Below are 19,269 nucleotides of genomic sequence, written 5' to 3'. Positions count from 1 at the left end.
CCCTTTTCTCCAGGCAGGGTTGGGACAAGGGGTGGGTTAGAGGGGCGGCTGACTTGGGCGCATGGTTTACTGTAGGGATGGTGGGGCCTTCCTTCTTTTATAACGCTGACAGAAGTATTGACAGCGGCAGTGATTTTGACAAGTGAGTGACTGCTGGGTGTGAACATCATGAAGGAGAGGTCCAGTTTGGCATTTTTGCCCTGGACGCTGGATGACCTTGCCCTGGCACTGTCTCCAGGTTGTGTCTTTTTGATGCAATTATTGAGCCTCATTCTTCTCCTTGACTTGACTCCAATGTGGCCAGGTGATGACACCAGGGAAGGGGCAGGTTGCATTGTTGCTATTGGCTAATCCAAGGCATCAAGATACATACTTAGCCACTGTATTACAGCGTTTCCTCCTCTCACACTTGCTGAGGTCTGGGGAATTCTTCCGTAGTGTAGAGTCAATATTTTCATAAACAGTTTTTGCTTTCCATGGACTTTATCCAGTGGAAGAGAATAGGCTTTTTTTCCTAACTAACTTTCTGTAAAAATACATCAGTAAATATATTGCTGCGCCTCCCTAAAGTGCAAAAAACTCTCATAAATTCATATATATATATTCTAGAGAAAAAGTGCTATTACTAATAAAGTGCGGGTGCAAATATAATTACCCCTCACATATGCCCAAACAATAAATATATCACATAAAAATCACCCAAATTTTGAAGTAGTACCTACTGAGGAAGTCACGTAATTGTGTAGTACCTACTGCGGAAGTCACGTGATCGTCTAGTACCTACTGAGGAAGTCACATAATCGTGTAGTACCTACTGAGGATGTTATGTGATCATGTAGTACCTACTGAGGAAGTCACGTAATCGTGTAGTACCTACTGAGGATGTTACGTGATCGTGTAGTACCTACTGAGGAAGTCACGTGATCGTGTAGTACCTACTGAGAAAATCACATAATTGTGTAGTACCTACTGAGAAAGTTACGTGATCGTGTAGTAACTACTGAGGAAGTCATGTGATCATGTAGTAACTACTGAGGAAGTCATGTGATCATGTAGTAACTACTGAGGAAGTCACGTGATTGTGTAGTACCTACTGAGAAAGTCACGTGATCGTGACGATACCCGTGTAGGTGGAGCCGGGCCGTCAGGAACTTTGGAACCGGAAGTGATGCGAGAGGGTTAGCTCCATGATATACAGATATGCACATTTGTTTTTATTGCATAAAAATCACACAAATATTAAAGTAGTACCTACTGAGGAAGTCATGTGATCGTGTAGTACCTACTGAGGAAGTCATGTGATCGTGTAGTACCTACTGAGGAAGTCATGTGATCGTGTAGTACCTACTGAGGAAGTCACTTGATCGTGTAGTACCTACTGAGGAAGTCATGTGATCATGTAGTACCTACTGAGGAAATCACGTGATCGTGACGATACCCGTGTAGGTGGAGCCGGGCGTCAGGAACTTTGGAACCGGAAGTGACGCGAGAGCGTTAGCTCCATGATATACAGATATGCACAATTGTTTTTATTGCTTGTAAGTGCATTTTTTTATTTCATAAATGTGAAGTTTTTACATATTACACTATGGGGACTCCTTCTTTTGTGCGAGTTTTCACCGCGGACCAGGAATCACTATTTTACAGGACCACATATATACGAATATAAGGATCCATTAAAATCCATTGAAAGTGAGATTTGTGGATTGGAGAGAGTCCATATATGGGAGAGATATTGCCTCCAGGAATCTAAATCTAAGGAATTAAGCTCTTTGACCTATAAGAAGGCGGGTCGCATAGTGGAGGTGACCGTGGATTTTGAATGATGGAGGATAATGCACCTATGCATGAGTTTGGAAAAGCACATGGACTTTAATTTATAAATTGCATACACCTATGGACGTTCATCATAAATTATATGCACTTTAAGAATAGCACTTTATTTCAATATTTGTGTGATTTATTTATTGTTTGGGCACATGTGAGGGATGATTATATTTGCACCTGCACTTTGTTAGTAATGGCACTTTTTCTGTAGGATATATATATATGAATCTATGAGAAGGTTTTTTGCACTTTAGGAAGGTGCAGCATTATATTTATTGATGTATTGATTGTTTGGTGGGAACACTTTTTGTTGCTAGCAGCCACCCATAATTAGAAGCAGTAGACTCTATATAGGTGGTGGCACAGAATTGAATACAAATGTCTGTAAAAATACAGATGGTTGACATCCAGCGTAATAAGGAGGGAGCAGCTTGCTATGTGGAGCACCCCTTCATTTAGACACATTGCTCCAGGGGCAGCTGCCCCTCCTGCCCCCACCTTGTCTTAGCTCTGATATATTGCAGTTATACGTCTGTAGATGAAGTGGCTGCATTCGTTTTTTTTTTTCTATATAATTTTCTCCTGTGATCCTCCCATTGTTACACTTTCTATCGAAGGGTGACAACACTTACTCTCTGCACTTGCACTGTATCTATAGAGGAGCAGCATTGTTACCCTATATTAAGAGATTTGTTAAACCTGAAGAACATCTCTTCTTGTCTTTATCTCTATAACATAGGCGGAAGCAGTTCTGTAGATCACAAAGTTATGGACAGGGCTGACAACACTGTTTGGGATTTCAGTGCAGCAGAGGCAGTGTTGTCAGCTTCCTACAGGAAGTTATGAGCTTACTGGATGTTTGGAATGTCAACAGGTATTTTTCTGTACTTGCATTGTTTTTATAGGAAAAAAAAGATATATGTGCATATTACTGCATACTGCACAGCTTGTTATTATTATTATTATACAGGATTTATATAGCGCCAACAGTTTGCTCAGCACTTTACAATATATAACGGGAGACAATACAACAACAATACAGTTCAATACAAGAGGGTTAGGAGCTTACAGTCTAATAGGGAGGGGCTAGTGGCACTAAAGGTAATAACTGTGGGGGATGGACTGGTAGGAGGAGTAGAAGATTCCATTATTAGCTGAGGGCAGGATAGGCTTCCCTGAAAAGATAGGTTTTCAGAGATCGCCTAAAAGTGAGCAGAGTAGGCGATAGTCTGATAAATTGGGGTAGAGAGTTTCAGAGGATGGGGGAAGCTCTGGAGAAGTCCTGGAGACGAGCATGGGAGGAGAAGACAAGGGAGAGCAGGAGGTCGTGCGAGGAGCAGAGAGGACGGTTTGGGTGATATTTAGAGACAAGATCGGTGATGTAATTTGGGGCAGAGTTATAAATGGCTTTATACGTTAATGTTTTGAATTTTATCCGTTGGGCAATGGGAAGCCAGTGGAGGGATTGGAAGAGAGGGGTGGCAGATATGGAACGGTTAGTAAGGTGGATGAGTCTGGCAGCAGCATTCATGATAGACTAAAGAGGGGATAGCCTGCGATGAGGTAGGCCAAGCTTGTAAGCTGAAATCCGACTTGGAGTTGTAACGTCTGTGTCACTTACTTGGTAGAGACTGAACTGATGAGAGGGCCCTCCCTTACACCTCCTGTCCTGTTTGTCCCCTGAGATTGATGACAGGGCAGGACAGGACACGGAGGGGCAGGGGTACCTGTAATAAGTTCTGGCCAAGAGAAGAACTGGATCTTGTGATGAAGTAGAAGCTAGAGAACAGGAACTTGTGCCGGATGTCATCACAGTGTCTGCAGAAGCAGGAGGCAGGAATGTGGGCAGACAGGCAGGAGTTGTCAATAGATGGGCAGCGGAGGTACAGATTCATAAGACAGGAGCGTAGACAGGAGCCAGGCCCAAGGTCCGTATCACATGAGCAGAAGATGAGCCAAAGCAAGATGCAGTATCAAAGAACAAGTTAAAGGTCAGGTACTGGGGGGGGTCAAGATTAGGTGTAGCCAGAAGTCAAACCGGGTACAACACAGGAACAAGCAGGGACTGCTCACGGGTCACAGGAGCTGACAACCGCACAGCAATGATCTTCAGCCTTGCAATGCTTTAAATAGGCCACTAGGTGGCAAACGTCCAATCAACAGGTGCGCTCGATAATGAAATGCGCTGATGTGAAATGCGCTGACTTGAAATGCGCTGATGTGCGCACAGCTCTAATTCTGTGCATAATTCTGCGGGCTGATTCATACGCATGCACAGTTCTTTAGACAGGAACATGGTCATGGTTTGCCTGACAATCTGTATGGGCAGGAGGAAATGTATACTTTTAAAGAGGCAAAAGGTGAGAAAATGTGCACGTATCGCAGAGATTTGCTGAATATTTATTGTTTGTAATGTTGCCCAGACATACATTTTAGGTAGCCATAAATTAGCTAAATTCAGCGCGTTACAGCGCCTGTATGTGATAGCAGAGATGCAGCGCTCAAACAGGAAACACACCTGATTCAGCAGCGAGATGCAAGGTGGGTGCTCAGGTTCCAAAGTGTCCTCCAATTACTGGATGCAGGATACAAAAAACAGGAAGAGCCGGCAACTCCAAAATCCTCATGAAAGCTTTATTAGTGATACATGAGTGACATAAAAGCACTGTGACGCGTTTCAGCAAGTGGTTGTGATCAAGGCTGCTTACCGAAATGCGTCAGTGTGCTTTTATGTCACTCATGTATCACTAATAATCCTTTCATGAGGATTTTGGAGTTGCCGGCTCTTCCTGTTTTTTGTATACAGTGCCTGTTTGGGCAGGTGGGGGCGGTAAGCAAACCCATAGCACATGTTGGATGAGTGACCTATCAGCAGCCTGATCAAGCTCTATCTTTAATGTTCATTTTTATCTTGCATTGTTTTTGATTTCCAGAATGGGAATAATCCAAGCAGAAGTGGAGAGGAAAGTGCGGTGGAAGGCTGTACCACACTGCCTGTGGATGAAGCTGGTGTGATCATCTCAACTGCTACCGAACAACAGAATCGGAGTAAGGAGACTATTGGGGGGACATAGGGGACAGGGTTTAAAGTGTCATTAGGATGTAAGGAGAAACCCTTCTAGCTGATGTCTATGGACCTTTATAGCCAAACTCCAGGCACAAAAACTTTCATTTAAACACATTCCTCTATACCCACAATGAATATAAATCTACTTTGTGGGCATCAAATACCTTTGCAAACCCAGGTATTGCCTTGCAAAGGTAGCAGCGACATCATCGCTGTGCAGAGCATAGCTGTAGGAGGGGCCAAGCAGGCCCCACCCTCTACAGGCTGCCTGCAGAAAACTACATTAGGGGCAGAGACAAGACCAGTCACCCTCTCTTCACCGTCTCTTTTTGTCCCTGTGCCTATGGTCTGAATCAGAAATCTTTCAGTTGTCATCAGAAGTAATTTGCCTTCACTTCCTGTCAGGACAGAAAGTAATGACATTTTATTCAACAGGGACACAGAGAAAAACCAAAGTATACTTTTAGGCTAGGTTCACAGAGGAATGCGGACCCGCGGGCGGGTGCCATTCATTCTAATGGCACGCCGCCCGCACTGGAAAACGCAACCGTACTGGGAACCAAGGTTCCCGTGCGGGCTGCGTTTTCAGAAGAAGTGCAGGGACTTTTTCCCTGTGTGTCATGGGGCACGGGAGTTCATTCAAATGAATGGGCTCTTGTGCCCACGCAAAACGCGGCCCGCACGGCCGCATATATGTGAACCAGAGGTTAGCAGAGTGAGCAGGAGTCAGAACCTCTGGCAGTGTTTTTATTGCAGTCCATGCTTTCCTGTTGCTGTGTCATCTGATCCCATCTGATCAAGCTTTTAACAGAAGTTCACCTAAGAAGAGAAGTTCCGCTTTATGCCCTTCTCTCCCCTCTTCTTCCACTTTTGGAACATTTTATTTTTTGGGGGGTGGGGGTAGCAGGTATCTAATTTTGTCAGGTACCGACTCCCACTTCTGCTGGAATTGCCTAGATGATTCAACCAGATCTTCTCCCTGGGTGGCAACAATGCTGGATCCTTGGACAGGTAAGTACAATTTCATTAACAGTCAGCAGCTACAGTATTTGTAGCTGCTGACTTTTAAGTTTTTTTTTTTCAGACTGAAGTATCTTTAACTCTCTTCCACTCTATGAAAACTATATATATATATATATATATATATATACACACACTATATTGCCAAAAATATTGGGACACCTCTCCAAATCATTGGATTCTGGCGTTCCAATCACCTCGATGGCCACAGGTGTATAAATCATCACCTAGGCATGCAGACTGCTTCTACAAACATTTGTGAAAGAATGGGTCGTTCTCAGGAGCTCAGTGAATTCAAGCGTGGTACCGTGATAGGTTGCCACCTGTGCAATAAGTCCATCCGTGACATTTCCTCCCTACTAAATATTCCACGGTCAACTGTTAGTGGTATTATGACAAAGTGGAAGCAACTGGGAACAACAGCAACTCAGCCACAAAGTGGTAGGCCACGTAAAATGACAGAGCGGGGTCAGTGCATGCTGAAGCGCACAGTGCACAGAAGTCACCAACTATCTGCAAAGGCAATAACTAAAGACCTCCATACTTCGTGTGGCCTTCAGATTAGCACAAGAACAGTGCATAGAGAGCTTCATGGAATGGGTTACCATTGCCGAGCAGCTGCATCCAAGCCTTACATCACCAAGTGCAATGCAAAGTGTTGGATGCCATGGGGTAATACACTGGAGGGGGGATTATGGTGTGGGGTTGTTTTTCAGGGGTTGGGCTTGGGATGGAGGAATTTGACTGGCCTACACAGAATTCTGACCTCAACCCCATAGAACACCTTTGGGATGAATTAGAGCGGAGACTGTGAGGTCAGTGCCTGACCTCACAAATGCGCTTCTGGAAGAATGGTCCAACCTTCCCATAGACACACTCCTAAACCTTGTGGACAACCTTCCCAGAAGAGTTGAAGCTGTTATAGCTGCAAAGGGCGGGCCAACTCAATATTGAACCCTACGGACTAAGACTGGGATGCCATTAAAGTTCATGTGCATGTAAAGGCAGGCCGACCAATACTTTTGGAAACACCCACTGAAGAGCTGCTCTAGTGCCACTTTGGCTCCAGTTAGCATACTAACTCTTCCTATCCTCTGGAAGTCCAAGAGTTAGGCCCCTTTCACACGGGTGTTCCGTATATCCGTTTTTCATCTGTCCGTTTATGGATGAAAAATGGACCCCCATGTATTTCTATGGATGAACATCTTTTTACATCCATTAATGTCCTCATCCGTTAACATCCGTTTGTTTTGAACAGAAGAAAACTCTATTTTTCTTCTACAAAAAAAAAAAACGGAACAGACAAAAAACGAATGTAGACAGATGGAAACGGACATAGATGGATGAAAAATGGATGTAAAAGGATCTAAATGGATGAAAAACGGATGTAAACAGATGATAATCGGATGAAAAACATGGAAGGAAATGGATGAAAAAATGGATGTAAACTCTTTTTTAAATGTGACTGAACTGAAGAAAAAAAACGGAACGCCCATGTGAAAGGACCCTTACAACATCAAAGAAGTCTGGTTCCAGCCTGAGCTCCCTATGGATTATTTATTTGGTTGACTTAGTGCAATTTAGAACATCCAAATGAAACATATAACACTAACATGTCAGAAGAAAATGAAAAAAAAAAATCAAAAACAGAATTACCGAGTTGGAAAAAGGATCACCCCCCCCCTCCTAAAAATGACTTGTAAATTCAATCAGGTGTAGCTAATCACCTTCTCAATGGTACACAAAGCCATTTGACTTTCAACTGTGATCAGCTGTGGACATTTTGCTTAGCTCAGTATGAAAAGAGTTTTCCTGGAACATTTCAGTCCCTGGTAGTGCAATTGAAGCAAACAATCAAATATGGGTGGTAAGGCACTGTCAAAAGATCTTTGGTACAGCATAGACCCTCCCAGGATCAGCCCATCACTCCAAACTGGATGAAAGAACCAGGAGTAAACTGGTCAGAGAGGCAACCAAGAGGCCTACAGCAACTCTGAAGCAGTTGTAGGAATTGATGACAGAGTGGTCAATGTGTACATGTGACAACAATATCACAAATTCTCCACAAATGTGGCTTGTATGAGAGGGATGCAAGAAAAAAGCCACTCCTCAAGAAAAGCCACATGCAGTCACCACTGAGCTTTGCCAAAACGCACCTTGAAGATTCTGAGGCCACATGGAAAAAGGTGTTCTGGTCAGATGAGACTAAAATTGAATTATTTGGCCTCAACACTAAACGATATGTCTGGTGGAAATCCAATACAGCTCACCATCCAAATACCACCATTACACAGTTAAGCATGGAGGTGGGAATAGAAACACAGACAGTTCTTTTTTAAAAAAGAAATACGGACAGTATTTTTGTTTTTTTAAAGAAACACAGTTTTTGTTCAAAGAAACAGTTTTTTTAAAAAAAGAAAAACAAACATTTTTTTTTTGTTTTTTTTTTTTTAAAGAAAACCATACCTTTATTTTTTTTTTGTAAGAAACAGACATTTTTTCTTTGAAAGAAATGCAGACAATCTTTTTTTTAAAGAAACACACAGTATTTTTTAAAGAAACACAGACAGTATTTTTTAATGAAACACAGACAGTATTTTTTAAAGAAACACAGACAGTTTTCTATTTTTTATTTTTTTTTTAAAGTGTATTAAATTTGTGGTTATGGCTGTGTTTGCTTGAAGCACAATCATGCTGCGCCTATTGCTTGGTATTGTAATACGGTGACTACTCTTTGCTTTCTTTTCTATATTCTATGCATTTATATATATTGTGACAGTGTGACGATCTGTCACGATATAAAAAGGATATTTCAGTAGGGATTCTCAACAAGGCTGGTAAGGGGGACTAGGGTACTTGTTTGATGCAGAGGAAAGTGGCTTTTCACTTTCTTCATTTGTTTGTAATGTCCATTTTGGGACCCGGAGCCTGGAGATTTCAAAGTGATTTGGGAGGGATGAAATCTACAATCCTCGGACTAGGTTTTGGGAATGGCCAGGAGACTGATTGGCCAGGTGTGCATGGCTCTGTTCTAGAGTCAGGACCAGGGTTCTGGGCTCCACCCCGACAGACAGGAGGTCTTTGTCCAGGAGTCAGGAGGGTTCTACCTAGGAGAGGTGGAAGCCAGAGCAGCAAGAGGCTACTAGCTGTGTGGGAAACAGCCATATTTTGGAAGGAGTCCAATGCGGTGTGCTGGGACTAACCAGGGGTCTGGGAGACTCATATAAATGGAGGTACTGCTAACCAGCAGGGCTGAATGGTTTCATTTGTTTGATGGTGAACACCCCTGCGTGGGAAACTTATGTTATGGAACTTTCTTTTAAATAAAATTGGGCAAAAAATCCCTTAAAAAGAAGAAGCGAGTTGCTGTGTGCTTTAAAAAAAAATCTCTACCATTTGATGCGAGTTCTCACAATATATATAATATCCAACTGGGCTGCCAGTTTTTCTTTCTTTTATACCTTTTTACTTTATATGGGTGCACACAGAATACTCAAAAACAACTCTCTTGGAAACTTCTCGTGTTCTCAAGTACTGTTTGATCTCAACAGTTGTTCTGCAAAGCTGCTGATTGCACATGCATGATATACAATTACAGACTATTCCTAGGGCAGGGTTAGGCAAACTTCATCCCTTTTGGGGAACTACACGTTTCAGGAGGCATTGCAAGACTCTGAGAGCCATAGGCATGACTCCGCCCATGACTCCGCCCATGACTCCGGTACTAAAATGGCTTATTCTGATGTCACTGCACACTGTGGGCTTCTCACAATGTACATTTGAAGCTGCAACTTGTCAGACAGAACCAGTCTCATTTTCTAGCTGGAGGATGTCCAGCATCCTCTAGTTCTTTCCTCCTCAGCCTGACTGTTCCTAGCCCACCCCTTCCGTTCACTGAATTTCACTTTTGTCATTCTTGAAGGCTCAGCATCACTTGCGGGCAGGGGTGGACTGACAACTCATGGGCCCCCGGGCAATAGGGGATCATGGGGCCAAACTCAAAAAAGCCTATAAAAAAGGTACCAGGGGCATCTCATGGGGCCCCCTACTGACCACGGGCCCTCAGGCAGTGCCCGATTTTCCAAATGGTCAGTCCGCCCCTGCTTGCGGGCATTACCTAGGGTGGTCTTCTGCTTTCAAGAAGCTATGTGAATCCCCTCCCACCAGCCATGATCTGCCTGTAATGCAAAGAGAAGCACAGAGACCCAGTGATGAGACTGTTGGGTCTAAAATGAAGTATGTAATAAAAACAGAAAGGTTTTATTTAAAAATGTCAGTAGCATCCTGATGAGGGAGAAAGAAAGGAGATTAACCTCTTCACGCCAGCTGAATGCAAATGTGCGGCCTCCCGGCGTCTGGGCCTAGACGCCGAGCGGCCACGCATTTGCATTCTATTAAAAAAGGACATATGTGCCGAGAACGCATGCTCCCAGCACACATGTCCGGTACTTGCGGAAAGGTCCCGATCTCATCTTTTTCGATCTGAACTTTTCCTGATCATGTGACGGTGCGTCGCAGCGGTCACATGACCCTAAACCCCGCCCCACCTCCCGGCTTCTGAAACTCTTAAAGGGCCGGGAAGTGCCGGCGTGAAGGGGTTAAAATTAAATTGAAGTGTAGGTTCAGATAAAGTTACATGTCAATGAGAGCTCCAGGTACTATCGCCCTATTGCAGACTGCGGTCCTAGGGGTGTGAGAACCCCAGTATCTACTTCCCGTCTGCCAAAGACCAGGATTTTATACTGTGCCACAGAGCCTGGAGACACGTCATAAATAAGCCAGACTTTCATCATGTATATGTTCCTACAAAAATATATGGTGCATGTTCAATATTGACCTTTTTTAGGTTCAGGATCTAATTTTTATATTTCTGAGTGATTGTGCTAAGGAGGAGGTGTGACTACACACAGGTGCTAAGCAGGAGGTGTGACTATACACAGGTGCTAAGGAGGAGGTGTGGCTATACACAGGTGCTAAGGAGGAGGTGTGGCTATACACAGGTGCTGAGGAGGAGGTGTGGCTATACACAGGTGCTAAGGAGGAGGTGTGGCTATACACAGGTGCTAAGGAGGAGGTGTGGCTATACACAGGTGCTAAGGAGGAGGTGTGGCTACACACAGGTGCGGAGAAGGAGGTGTGGCTACACACAGGTGCTGAGGAGGAGGTGTGGCTACACACAGGTGCTGAGGATGAGGTGTGGCTACACACAGGTGCTGAGGAAGAGGTGTGGCTACACACAGGTGCTGAGGAGGAGGTGTGGCTACGCACAGGTGCGGAGGAGGAGGTGTGGCTACACACAGGTGCGGAGGAGGAGGTGTGGCTACACACAGGTGCGGAGGAGGAGGTGTGGCTACACACAGGTGCTAAGGAGGAGGTGTGGCTACACACAGGTGCTGAGGAGGAGGTGTGGCTACGCACAGGTGCTGAGGAAGAGGTGTGGCTACACACAGGTGCTGAGGAGGAGGTGTGGCTATGCACAGGTGCTGAGGAGGAGGTGTGGCTACGCACAGGTGCTGAGGAGGAGGTGTGGCTACACACAAGTACTCAGGAGGTGTGGATACACACAGGTGCTGAGGAGGAGGTGTGGCTACATATAGGTGCCGAGGAGGTGTGACTACACACAGGTGCCGAGGCGGAGGTGTGGCTACACACAGGTGCCGAGGCGGAGGTGTGGCTACACACAGGTGCGGCTACACACAGGTGCCGAGGCGGAGGTGTGGCTACAGCCAGGTACCGAGGAGGAGGTGTGGCTACATACAGGTGCCGAGGAGGAGGTGTGGCTACTCACAGGTACCGATGAGGAGATGTGGCTACTCACAGGTACCGAGGAGGAGGTGTGGCTACTCACAGGAACACACATTCAAATTTCATCACCTGCTTTTGGCCGTTATAAAAATGGGTTTGACACAAAATTCACTTTTTATGGAGATAATCATGAAATCTCACATTATCGTAAATTAAAGTTTTATTTACCTTTTTCCGTGTGAGCAGTTAGTTCATTGTTTGCTAATATGACTTTATTTTTACCTTTCAGATGTTTTCAGATGTGAAAGTCTTTGCAGTTCAGAGGAAAAGTTGTCCCTGTGTTCTTTGCACCATGCGTCCAGAATCCTTGTCGCCATTTCCATCATCGTGTCGATCGTTGCAATATCCCTGTCCATCCTTCTCCTCTGTAAGTTACATTAGGATACATTACACCCTGACTGCCATCCTGTTCTCTGCATTGTACTAGTCTAATCACAACCATCAAACCAGCAGCGTCTGGGTGCACCACTGAGGGGAAGGGATGCAAAGACGGATAACCACGAAAGGCGCCTTGCTCCCTGGACTCCCATCCTGACACAGCTTGCACCTGTTTCCCTGAGTGGTGCACCCAGAAGATTGTGGGTGCCACTGGTTTCGAGATCTATATATCGGGTCCTTTGCAGAAGTGACAGCTGTAACCACTTCCTTTCCGGCCCCGCCATTGATCATGGCATGTGGCCTGTCTATATAGCCTGATATGCGTTCTCCCAAGTAGGACAAAATATATGTTGACACTTTGTGTTTTTTTTTATATAATAAATGTTTATGCTGTTTTTATTACATGAGATCTGTGCTCTTTTTCTCTTTTTCTTCCTTTATTTTCTCTTGTTTTTAGACCAGGGGTAGGCAAGCTTGGAAAAAATGAGATCTGCTTGAACAACATGGAGGAGATCAAAGATCACCAGGGTGTAGCGACATTTTTTTTTTTTTACTTCTCAGTCACGGCTACCACCAGCAGGACCATCAATGTGATTACATGATACAGAATACAGAAGCAGTGCCACGTCCCAGGCATGAGCCCCGGTTCACACACTGATACAGTGCAGGATTTGCGGCAAGTCCTGTGCTTTTCCCGTACCGCATCATAATTGCACTCTGTTCATGCGAAGCGCTGCGGGTGTCAATGTTAAGTTAACGACACCCCAAAAACGGTTGGCAAAAAAATGCAGTGCAATTGGCTGAATCGGATCACATAGGTGTGCACATCCATGCAATACGATTCCAGTGCGGCCAAAAAAGGTGCATGCACCTTTTTCAGGCAGGCGCGGTGCGATTTGAGCCATACAAAATGAATGGGCTCAAATCACACTGCAAAGAATGGCATGTGATTTGAACAGGAATGCGATGCGATTCCCATCTGAATCACATGCGGTTTCCTGCACCACATCAGTGTGAGCCAGCACTTAACCACTTCAAGTCCGGACACTTTCACCCTCTTCCAGTCCATGCCAATTTTCAGCTTTCAGCGCTATCACACTTTGAATGACAATTGCGCAGTCATGCATCACTGTACCCATATGAATTTTTTATTTTTTTGAGACAGATAAAACTTTATTTTGGTGGTACTTATTCACAACTGGGATTTTTATTTTTTTGCTATATAAATGAAAAAGTCCAAATATTTTGAAAAGAAAGTGTTTTTTCTTCTAAAATTTTGCAAATAAATAATCTTTCTTCATAAATCTTGGCCAAAATGTATTCATCTATCTTTTTAGTAAAAAAATAATAACCCAAATTAGTTTATAACCAAAAAGTTTAATTTTTCATACTGTCACCCTAGCAGTACAGTGTCACCACAGTGACACTGTTCTACTTGTGGGGGGTGATGAAGATTTTTTTTTTGTTTTACACTGATTGCTTTTACACCCATAAAGGCTGTAAAAGCAATCATTTCTCCTTCTCTCTGGCTGCATTCTTGCAGCCATTGAGAAATACTGTGTGAGCTGTGATTGGTCACAGCTTGTCACATGGTACAAGGCTATTGTGAATAGCCCTGTACCATGTGACCTCTCGAATCATTCACAGATTTCACTAGTAGTAAACAATTATGTCAGAAGTGACATCTTGCTTACTACTATTCATTTGATCACTGATTGGCCAATCAGTGATCACATGATCGGGACCTGATACAGAGGTCACGTACAGTGATCGGTGTTTAATCTCCAAACATGGAAAGGTTTCTTCACAGCGAGAGCTGTGAAAATGTGGAATAGACTCCCTCAAGAGTTGGTTCTGGCCAGCTCAGTCCTGGATTCTTTCTTGGATACACAGAATATAACTGGATACTAACATTTATAAGTAAAGTTGACCCAGGGATTATCCAATTGCCTCTCGGGGGATCAGGAAGGAATTTTTTTCCCTGCAGGACCAAATTGGACCATACTTTGCTGGGTTTTTTTTTTGCCTTCCTCTGGATCAACTGTGGGTATAGGATTATAACTTTTTTTTTTTTTAACTGCATGGACGTTTGTCTTTTTTCAGCCAGACTAACTATGTAACTATGTAAAAATACACAGTCCTTTGCAAAGTTCTCTAAGTGCCCCTGGTGTAGGGCTCCATGAGGTAGTCATACCTGAGTTATGTAGTAAAGTCCATAAGATGTCCTTTGCAAGGCAAGAGTCCATTATTGGCAGGAAGTCCACATGAAGTAGCAAGTAATCCATAAAAGTTCAGCAACTGATAGCATAAGTCCATATAAGCCTATACCCCTTGAAACCCCAATTCCCGGGGTCACAGAAGAAGTAACAGGTACATTTTGGCAGTCTTTCCCCTCGACTCCCCCTATTTATATGATATGATATAGTACCCCTCCTGAAAAGAACAGGAAAACCTGGCCAGCAACCCTTTGAGGACCAAGGGACGTATTTGTCCCATGTTTTTAATTGCGTGTATCATCTGATTAAGAACTTAAAACTCTTTTTTTTTTTGGTTTGAGTCAAAATATTAGTTCTTACCAACAAACAACAAATGGATCTAGCTTTTTGCCAATTATTTCATGAAATGGCTTAGTTACAGCAACTGAAGTGTACGAACTTTAAAAACAAAAAAATTGATTCTTTTGGCGTTCCAAAATCTTACGGTCCTCAAAGGGTTAACCCTTCTTTCTCAGGAATCACCAACTCACAGATCAACTGAGGACACAAAGTGTAATAAGCCTACTTTGTAACAAATAGTTCTTACACATGAATTCCATTGAAATAACAAAACCCAGGACATAGAAATTAATGGAAAAAGCCTTAAGCCTGGGTTCACATATATGCGGTACATAGCATGTGATTCACACAGGAACCGCACCACATTCCTGTGCAAATCACATGCGATTTGTGTTCGGTGCGATTGGAGCCATACATTTTCTATGGCTCTAATCACACCTGCAGCAAAAAGGTGCAGGACCCTTTTTTTGGTCCACACTAGAATCGGATCGCATGGGTATTCATACCTATGTGATCCGATTCTGCACATCACATTGCGTTTTGCGGACCGATTTCGAGGTATTGTTAACATACACACCCGCAGTGGTTCATATGAATGGAGGGGGGGGGCGATTCTGATGCGGTGCAGAAAACACTGTGAATTCCGGACAGCATCAGTGTGAACCCAGGCTTAACAAACAACACATTTTGGAAGCACCTGCTTACATGCATATGGAGTAAAAGGATCATTGTACATCCCTTGCGGGTTAGGGAGTGATGTGAATGTACTATAAATATGTAAAGCGCTGTGTAAATTGACGGCACTATATAAGTACCTGAAATAAATAAATAATACATTTATTTGGGAATAGGAAATAACATACAAGTCTCAATAATTTTTCAACATACTGGGATAAGAGAAAAACATTGTGTGAGTTTTATCACTGTTGTAAGATCGCTTGTATTACTTTATTTGCATTGGAGTGTGTTAGAGATTTTCTATATAGCCCTACAGAACAGACAGTGCACAGTCTTCATGTATTTATCTGCTGCTTCTCTGCAAACAGGACCTTTAATATAGAGAAAAGACAGTTGAATCATAGATGCAGCTACAAACATATAAACACTGCCATCTACTGGTTGAAGAATATATCTCTACTGAATACTGATTTACAGTAGTTGTCACACAAAATACATGAACAATGTATTCCAACAGAGGCAAAAACCGAAGCCTGTATGTATACATACAGTCAGGTCCATAAATATTGGGACATCGACACAATTCTAACATTTTTGGCTCTATACACCACCACAATGGATTTGAAATGAAACGAACAAGATGTGTTTTAACTGCAGACTGTCAGCTTTAATTTGCGGGTATTTACATCCAAATCAGGTGAACGGTGTAGGAATTACAACAGTTTGCATATGTGCCTCCCACTTGTTAAGGGACCAAAAGTAATGGGACAGAATAATAATCATAAATCAAACTTTCACTTTTTAATACTTGGTTGCAAATCCTTTGCAGTCAATTACAGCCTGAAGTCTGGAACGCATAGACATCACCAGATGCTGGGTTTCATCCCTGGTGATGCTCTGCCAGGCCTCTACTGCAACTGTCTTCAGTTCCTGCTTGTTCTTGGGGCATTTTCCCTTCAGTTTTGTCTTCAGCAAGTGAAATGCATGCTCAATCGGATTCAGGTCAGGTGATTGACTTGGCCATTGCATAACATTCCACTTCTTTCCCTTAAAAAACTCTTTGGTTGCTTTTGCAGTATGCTTTGGGTCATTGTCCATCTGCACTGTGAAGCGGCGTCCAATGAGTTGTGAAGCATTTGGCTGAATATGAGCAGATAATATTGCCCGAAACACTTCAGAATTCATCCTGCTGCTTTTGTCAGCAGTCACATCATCAATAAATACAAGAGAACCAGTTCCATTGGCAGCCATACATGCCCACCCCATGACACTACCACCACCATTCACTGATGAGGTGGTATGCTTAGGATCATGAGCAGTTCCTTTCCTTCTCCATACTCTTCTCTTCCCATCACTCTGGTACAAGTTGATCTTGGTCTCATCTGTCCATAGGATGTTGTTCCAGAACTGTGAAGGCTTTTTTACATGTCGTTTGGCAAACTCTAATCTGGCCTTCCTGTTTTTGAGGCTCACCAATGGTTTCCATCTTGTGGTGAACCCTCTGTATTCACTCTGGTGAAGTCTTCTCTTGATTGTTGACTTTGACACACATACACCTACCTCCCGGAGAGTGTTCTTGATCTGGCCAACTGTTGTGAAGGGTGTTTTCTTCACCAGGGAAAGAATTCTTCGGTCATCCACCACAGTTGTTTTCCGTGGTCTTCCGGGTCTTTTGGTGTTGCTGAGCTCACCGGTGCGTTCCTTCTTTTTAAGAATGTTCCAAACAGTTGTTTTAGCCACGCCTAATGTTTTTGCTATCTCTCTGATGGGTTTGTTTTGTTTTTTCAGCCTAATGATGGCTTGCTTCACTGATAGTGACAGCTCTTTGGATCTCATCTTGAGAGTTGACAGCAACAGATTCCAAATGCAAATAGCACACTTGAAATGAACTCTGGACCTTTTATCTGCTCATTGTAATTGGGATAATGAGGAAATAACACACACCTGGCCATGGAACAGCTGATAAGCCAATTGTCCCATTACTTTTGGTCCCTTAATAAGTGGGAGGCACATATGCAAACTGTTGTAATTCCTACACCGTTCACCTGATTTGGATGTAAATATCCTCAAACTAAAGCTGACAGTCTGCAGTTAAAGCACATCTTGTTCGTTTCATTTCAAATCCATTGTGGTGGTGTATAGAGCCAAAAATGTTAGAATTGTGTCGATGTCCCAATATTTATGGACCTGACTGTAAATAGTGCAATAGGAAGAATGTATCGCCCCTCTTCTGCCATTACCAGTGATGATAATTAATACACTTCTGTTTTCAGTGCAGTACTTCTACCAGCCAGTGGTGCAGCGAGCCTGTCCGGACTACCTAGAGAGTTGTGTCCCCTCTTTAAATTGCACTCCTATTGATGGTGCCAACCCTTGCCCACCAAGCAGGCAGCCAAGCAACCGGACCCTGGTCAGCGGTGAGGAAGCAAATGATGATAGCAAAGTGTTTTTCTTTAACTAGTGTTTTTGCATTTTGTTGTGAATGACTGGTCTCCTAAAGGGAATGGAAACCCTGATTAGGATCTTCTTCATTTACTGTATTTTCTTCAGTTTGTTAAATGTACCATTGAAAGCCTTTTGTTGTATCAATAAGTATAAAAGAATACTTGTTGATCCTAATTCAAAGCTGTATCCTGTGCGCACCCATGTTTTGTCCCTTTATATACCCTGCATGTACTTAAAATACCCGGTGATCTGCCAGAAGTGCACTCTGCTCCTAAGTCCTGTTAACACACAGCAACTTTCTGGACTGAGTGGTGTAAGCCCTGTCCAGTGCCTTTTGATAAGCTACTCAAACTCAACCCCCCCCCCCCCCATAAAGGTGCACTCACACCTGCAACTCCAATTAGATGCGAGAACCCCAAAGGGTTTATCTCAAAGAGCCTAAATAGCTCCCCTGGTTCTTATCTTGGATAACGGAAGAATTAGGGTGCATTCACACCTGCAAAGGCACCTGCACTCCTATTGCATGGGAGAACCCCAGTGGGGTTCCTGCAGTTAGCTGTGGAGGTAGCTCCACTGAAAACAGTGGGAGGCAGTCACTCGCATGTAATCTCTCATGCAGTAATCACATGCAAATAATTGGCCCTGGAAACAGACAGTCTGCTTCCAGGGCCAATCACTCACATATAATTGCTGCATGACAGATTACATGCAAGTGGCTGTGATTAGTTGCAGGAGCCAGCAGCCTTCCAATGCTTTCAATGGGGCTGCCTTCTGCAGCATTCCACAGAACCCCAACTGGGGTTCTCACATCTAATCAAAGCGTGGGTGCATTAGCAGGTGTGAATGCAGCCTAATTGTTCCATTTTCCAAGATAAGACCCAGGAGGGCTCATTAGACTCCTTAAGATAACACAGGAAGTGTTACCCTGCAGGGGTTCTCACATCTAATTGGAGTTGCATGTGTAAATGCACTTTATAGGGGGAGGATTTGAGTAGTTTATCAAAAGGCACTAGACAGGGCTGATACCACTCAGTCCACAAAATTGCTGTGTGTTAACAGGACTTGGGCCCCTTTCACCCTGGGTGGACTCCAGCTTCAGTCTGGTTGCTCAGCAGGAGATCTATCTGCTGATCCCTGTTGAGCAGGTGGATCACAGGTCTGTGTCTGCTCCGCTTATGCAGAGTGGACATGGACACAGCCCGCTCTCCTCTACAGGTGGTCAGATGTAAACGCTTGTACATTTACACCCGACTGCCATCTGATCAGATCCACTGGACAGAAGGGGAAAGGATCCCCTTCCATCTATTTTTAGCAGATCGGATTGGATGTCGACAGGTGTAAATGGGCACATGTCTGCTTACACGCATCACTCCATAGGGGAATAAAGGTTCTGATCAGGTCCGCCTGAAAAAGACAGGCGGACACAATTGGAACATTCATGTTAAAGGGACTTTAGCAGCCGAGTACACTTCTGGCAGATCACCGGGTATTTTG

The 19,269-nt window shown here is 43.7% G+C and overlaps 1 protein-coding gene across 1 annotated transcript in view; it reads left to right on the top strand.

The window, feature by feature from the left end:
• LOC149452878 (transmembrane protease serine 3-like) overlaps nucleotides 1–19,269 on the top strand; it is a 67,076-nt gene that overhangs the window by 15,306 nt on the left and 32,501 nt on the right. The window contains exons 3-5 of the mRNA XM_089688866.1: nucleotides 4,761–4,875; nucleotides 11,949–12,086; nucleotides 17,604–17,747. Coding sequence (XP_089544992.1) covers nucleotides 4,761–4,875; nucleotides 11,949–12,086; nucleotides 17,604–17,747 — 397 coding nt within the window. The remainder of the gene's footprint in view (nucleotides 1–4,760; nucleotides 4,876–11,948; nucleotides 12,087–17,603; nucleotides 17,748–19,269) is intronic.

Source organism: Staurois parvus, unplaced genomic scaffold (assembly GCF_062004578.1).
Source record: "Staurois parvus isolate SC_StPar_1 unplaced genomic scaffold, SC_StPar_1.0 ptg000457l, whole genome shotgun sequence".
NCBI classification, from domain to species: Eukaryota; Metazoa; Chordata; class Amphibia; order Anura; family Ranidae; genus Staurois; species Staurois parvus.
The sequence above is the reverse complement of the archived record's forward strand: the minus strand, read 5'-3'. Positions and strand labels throughout refer to the sequence as shown.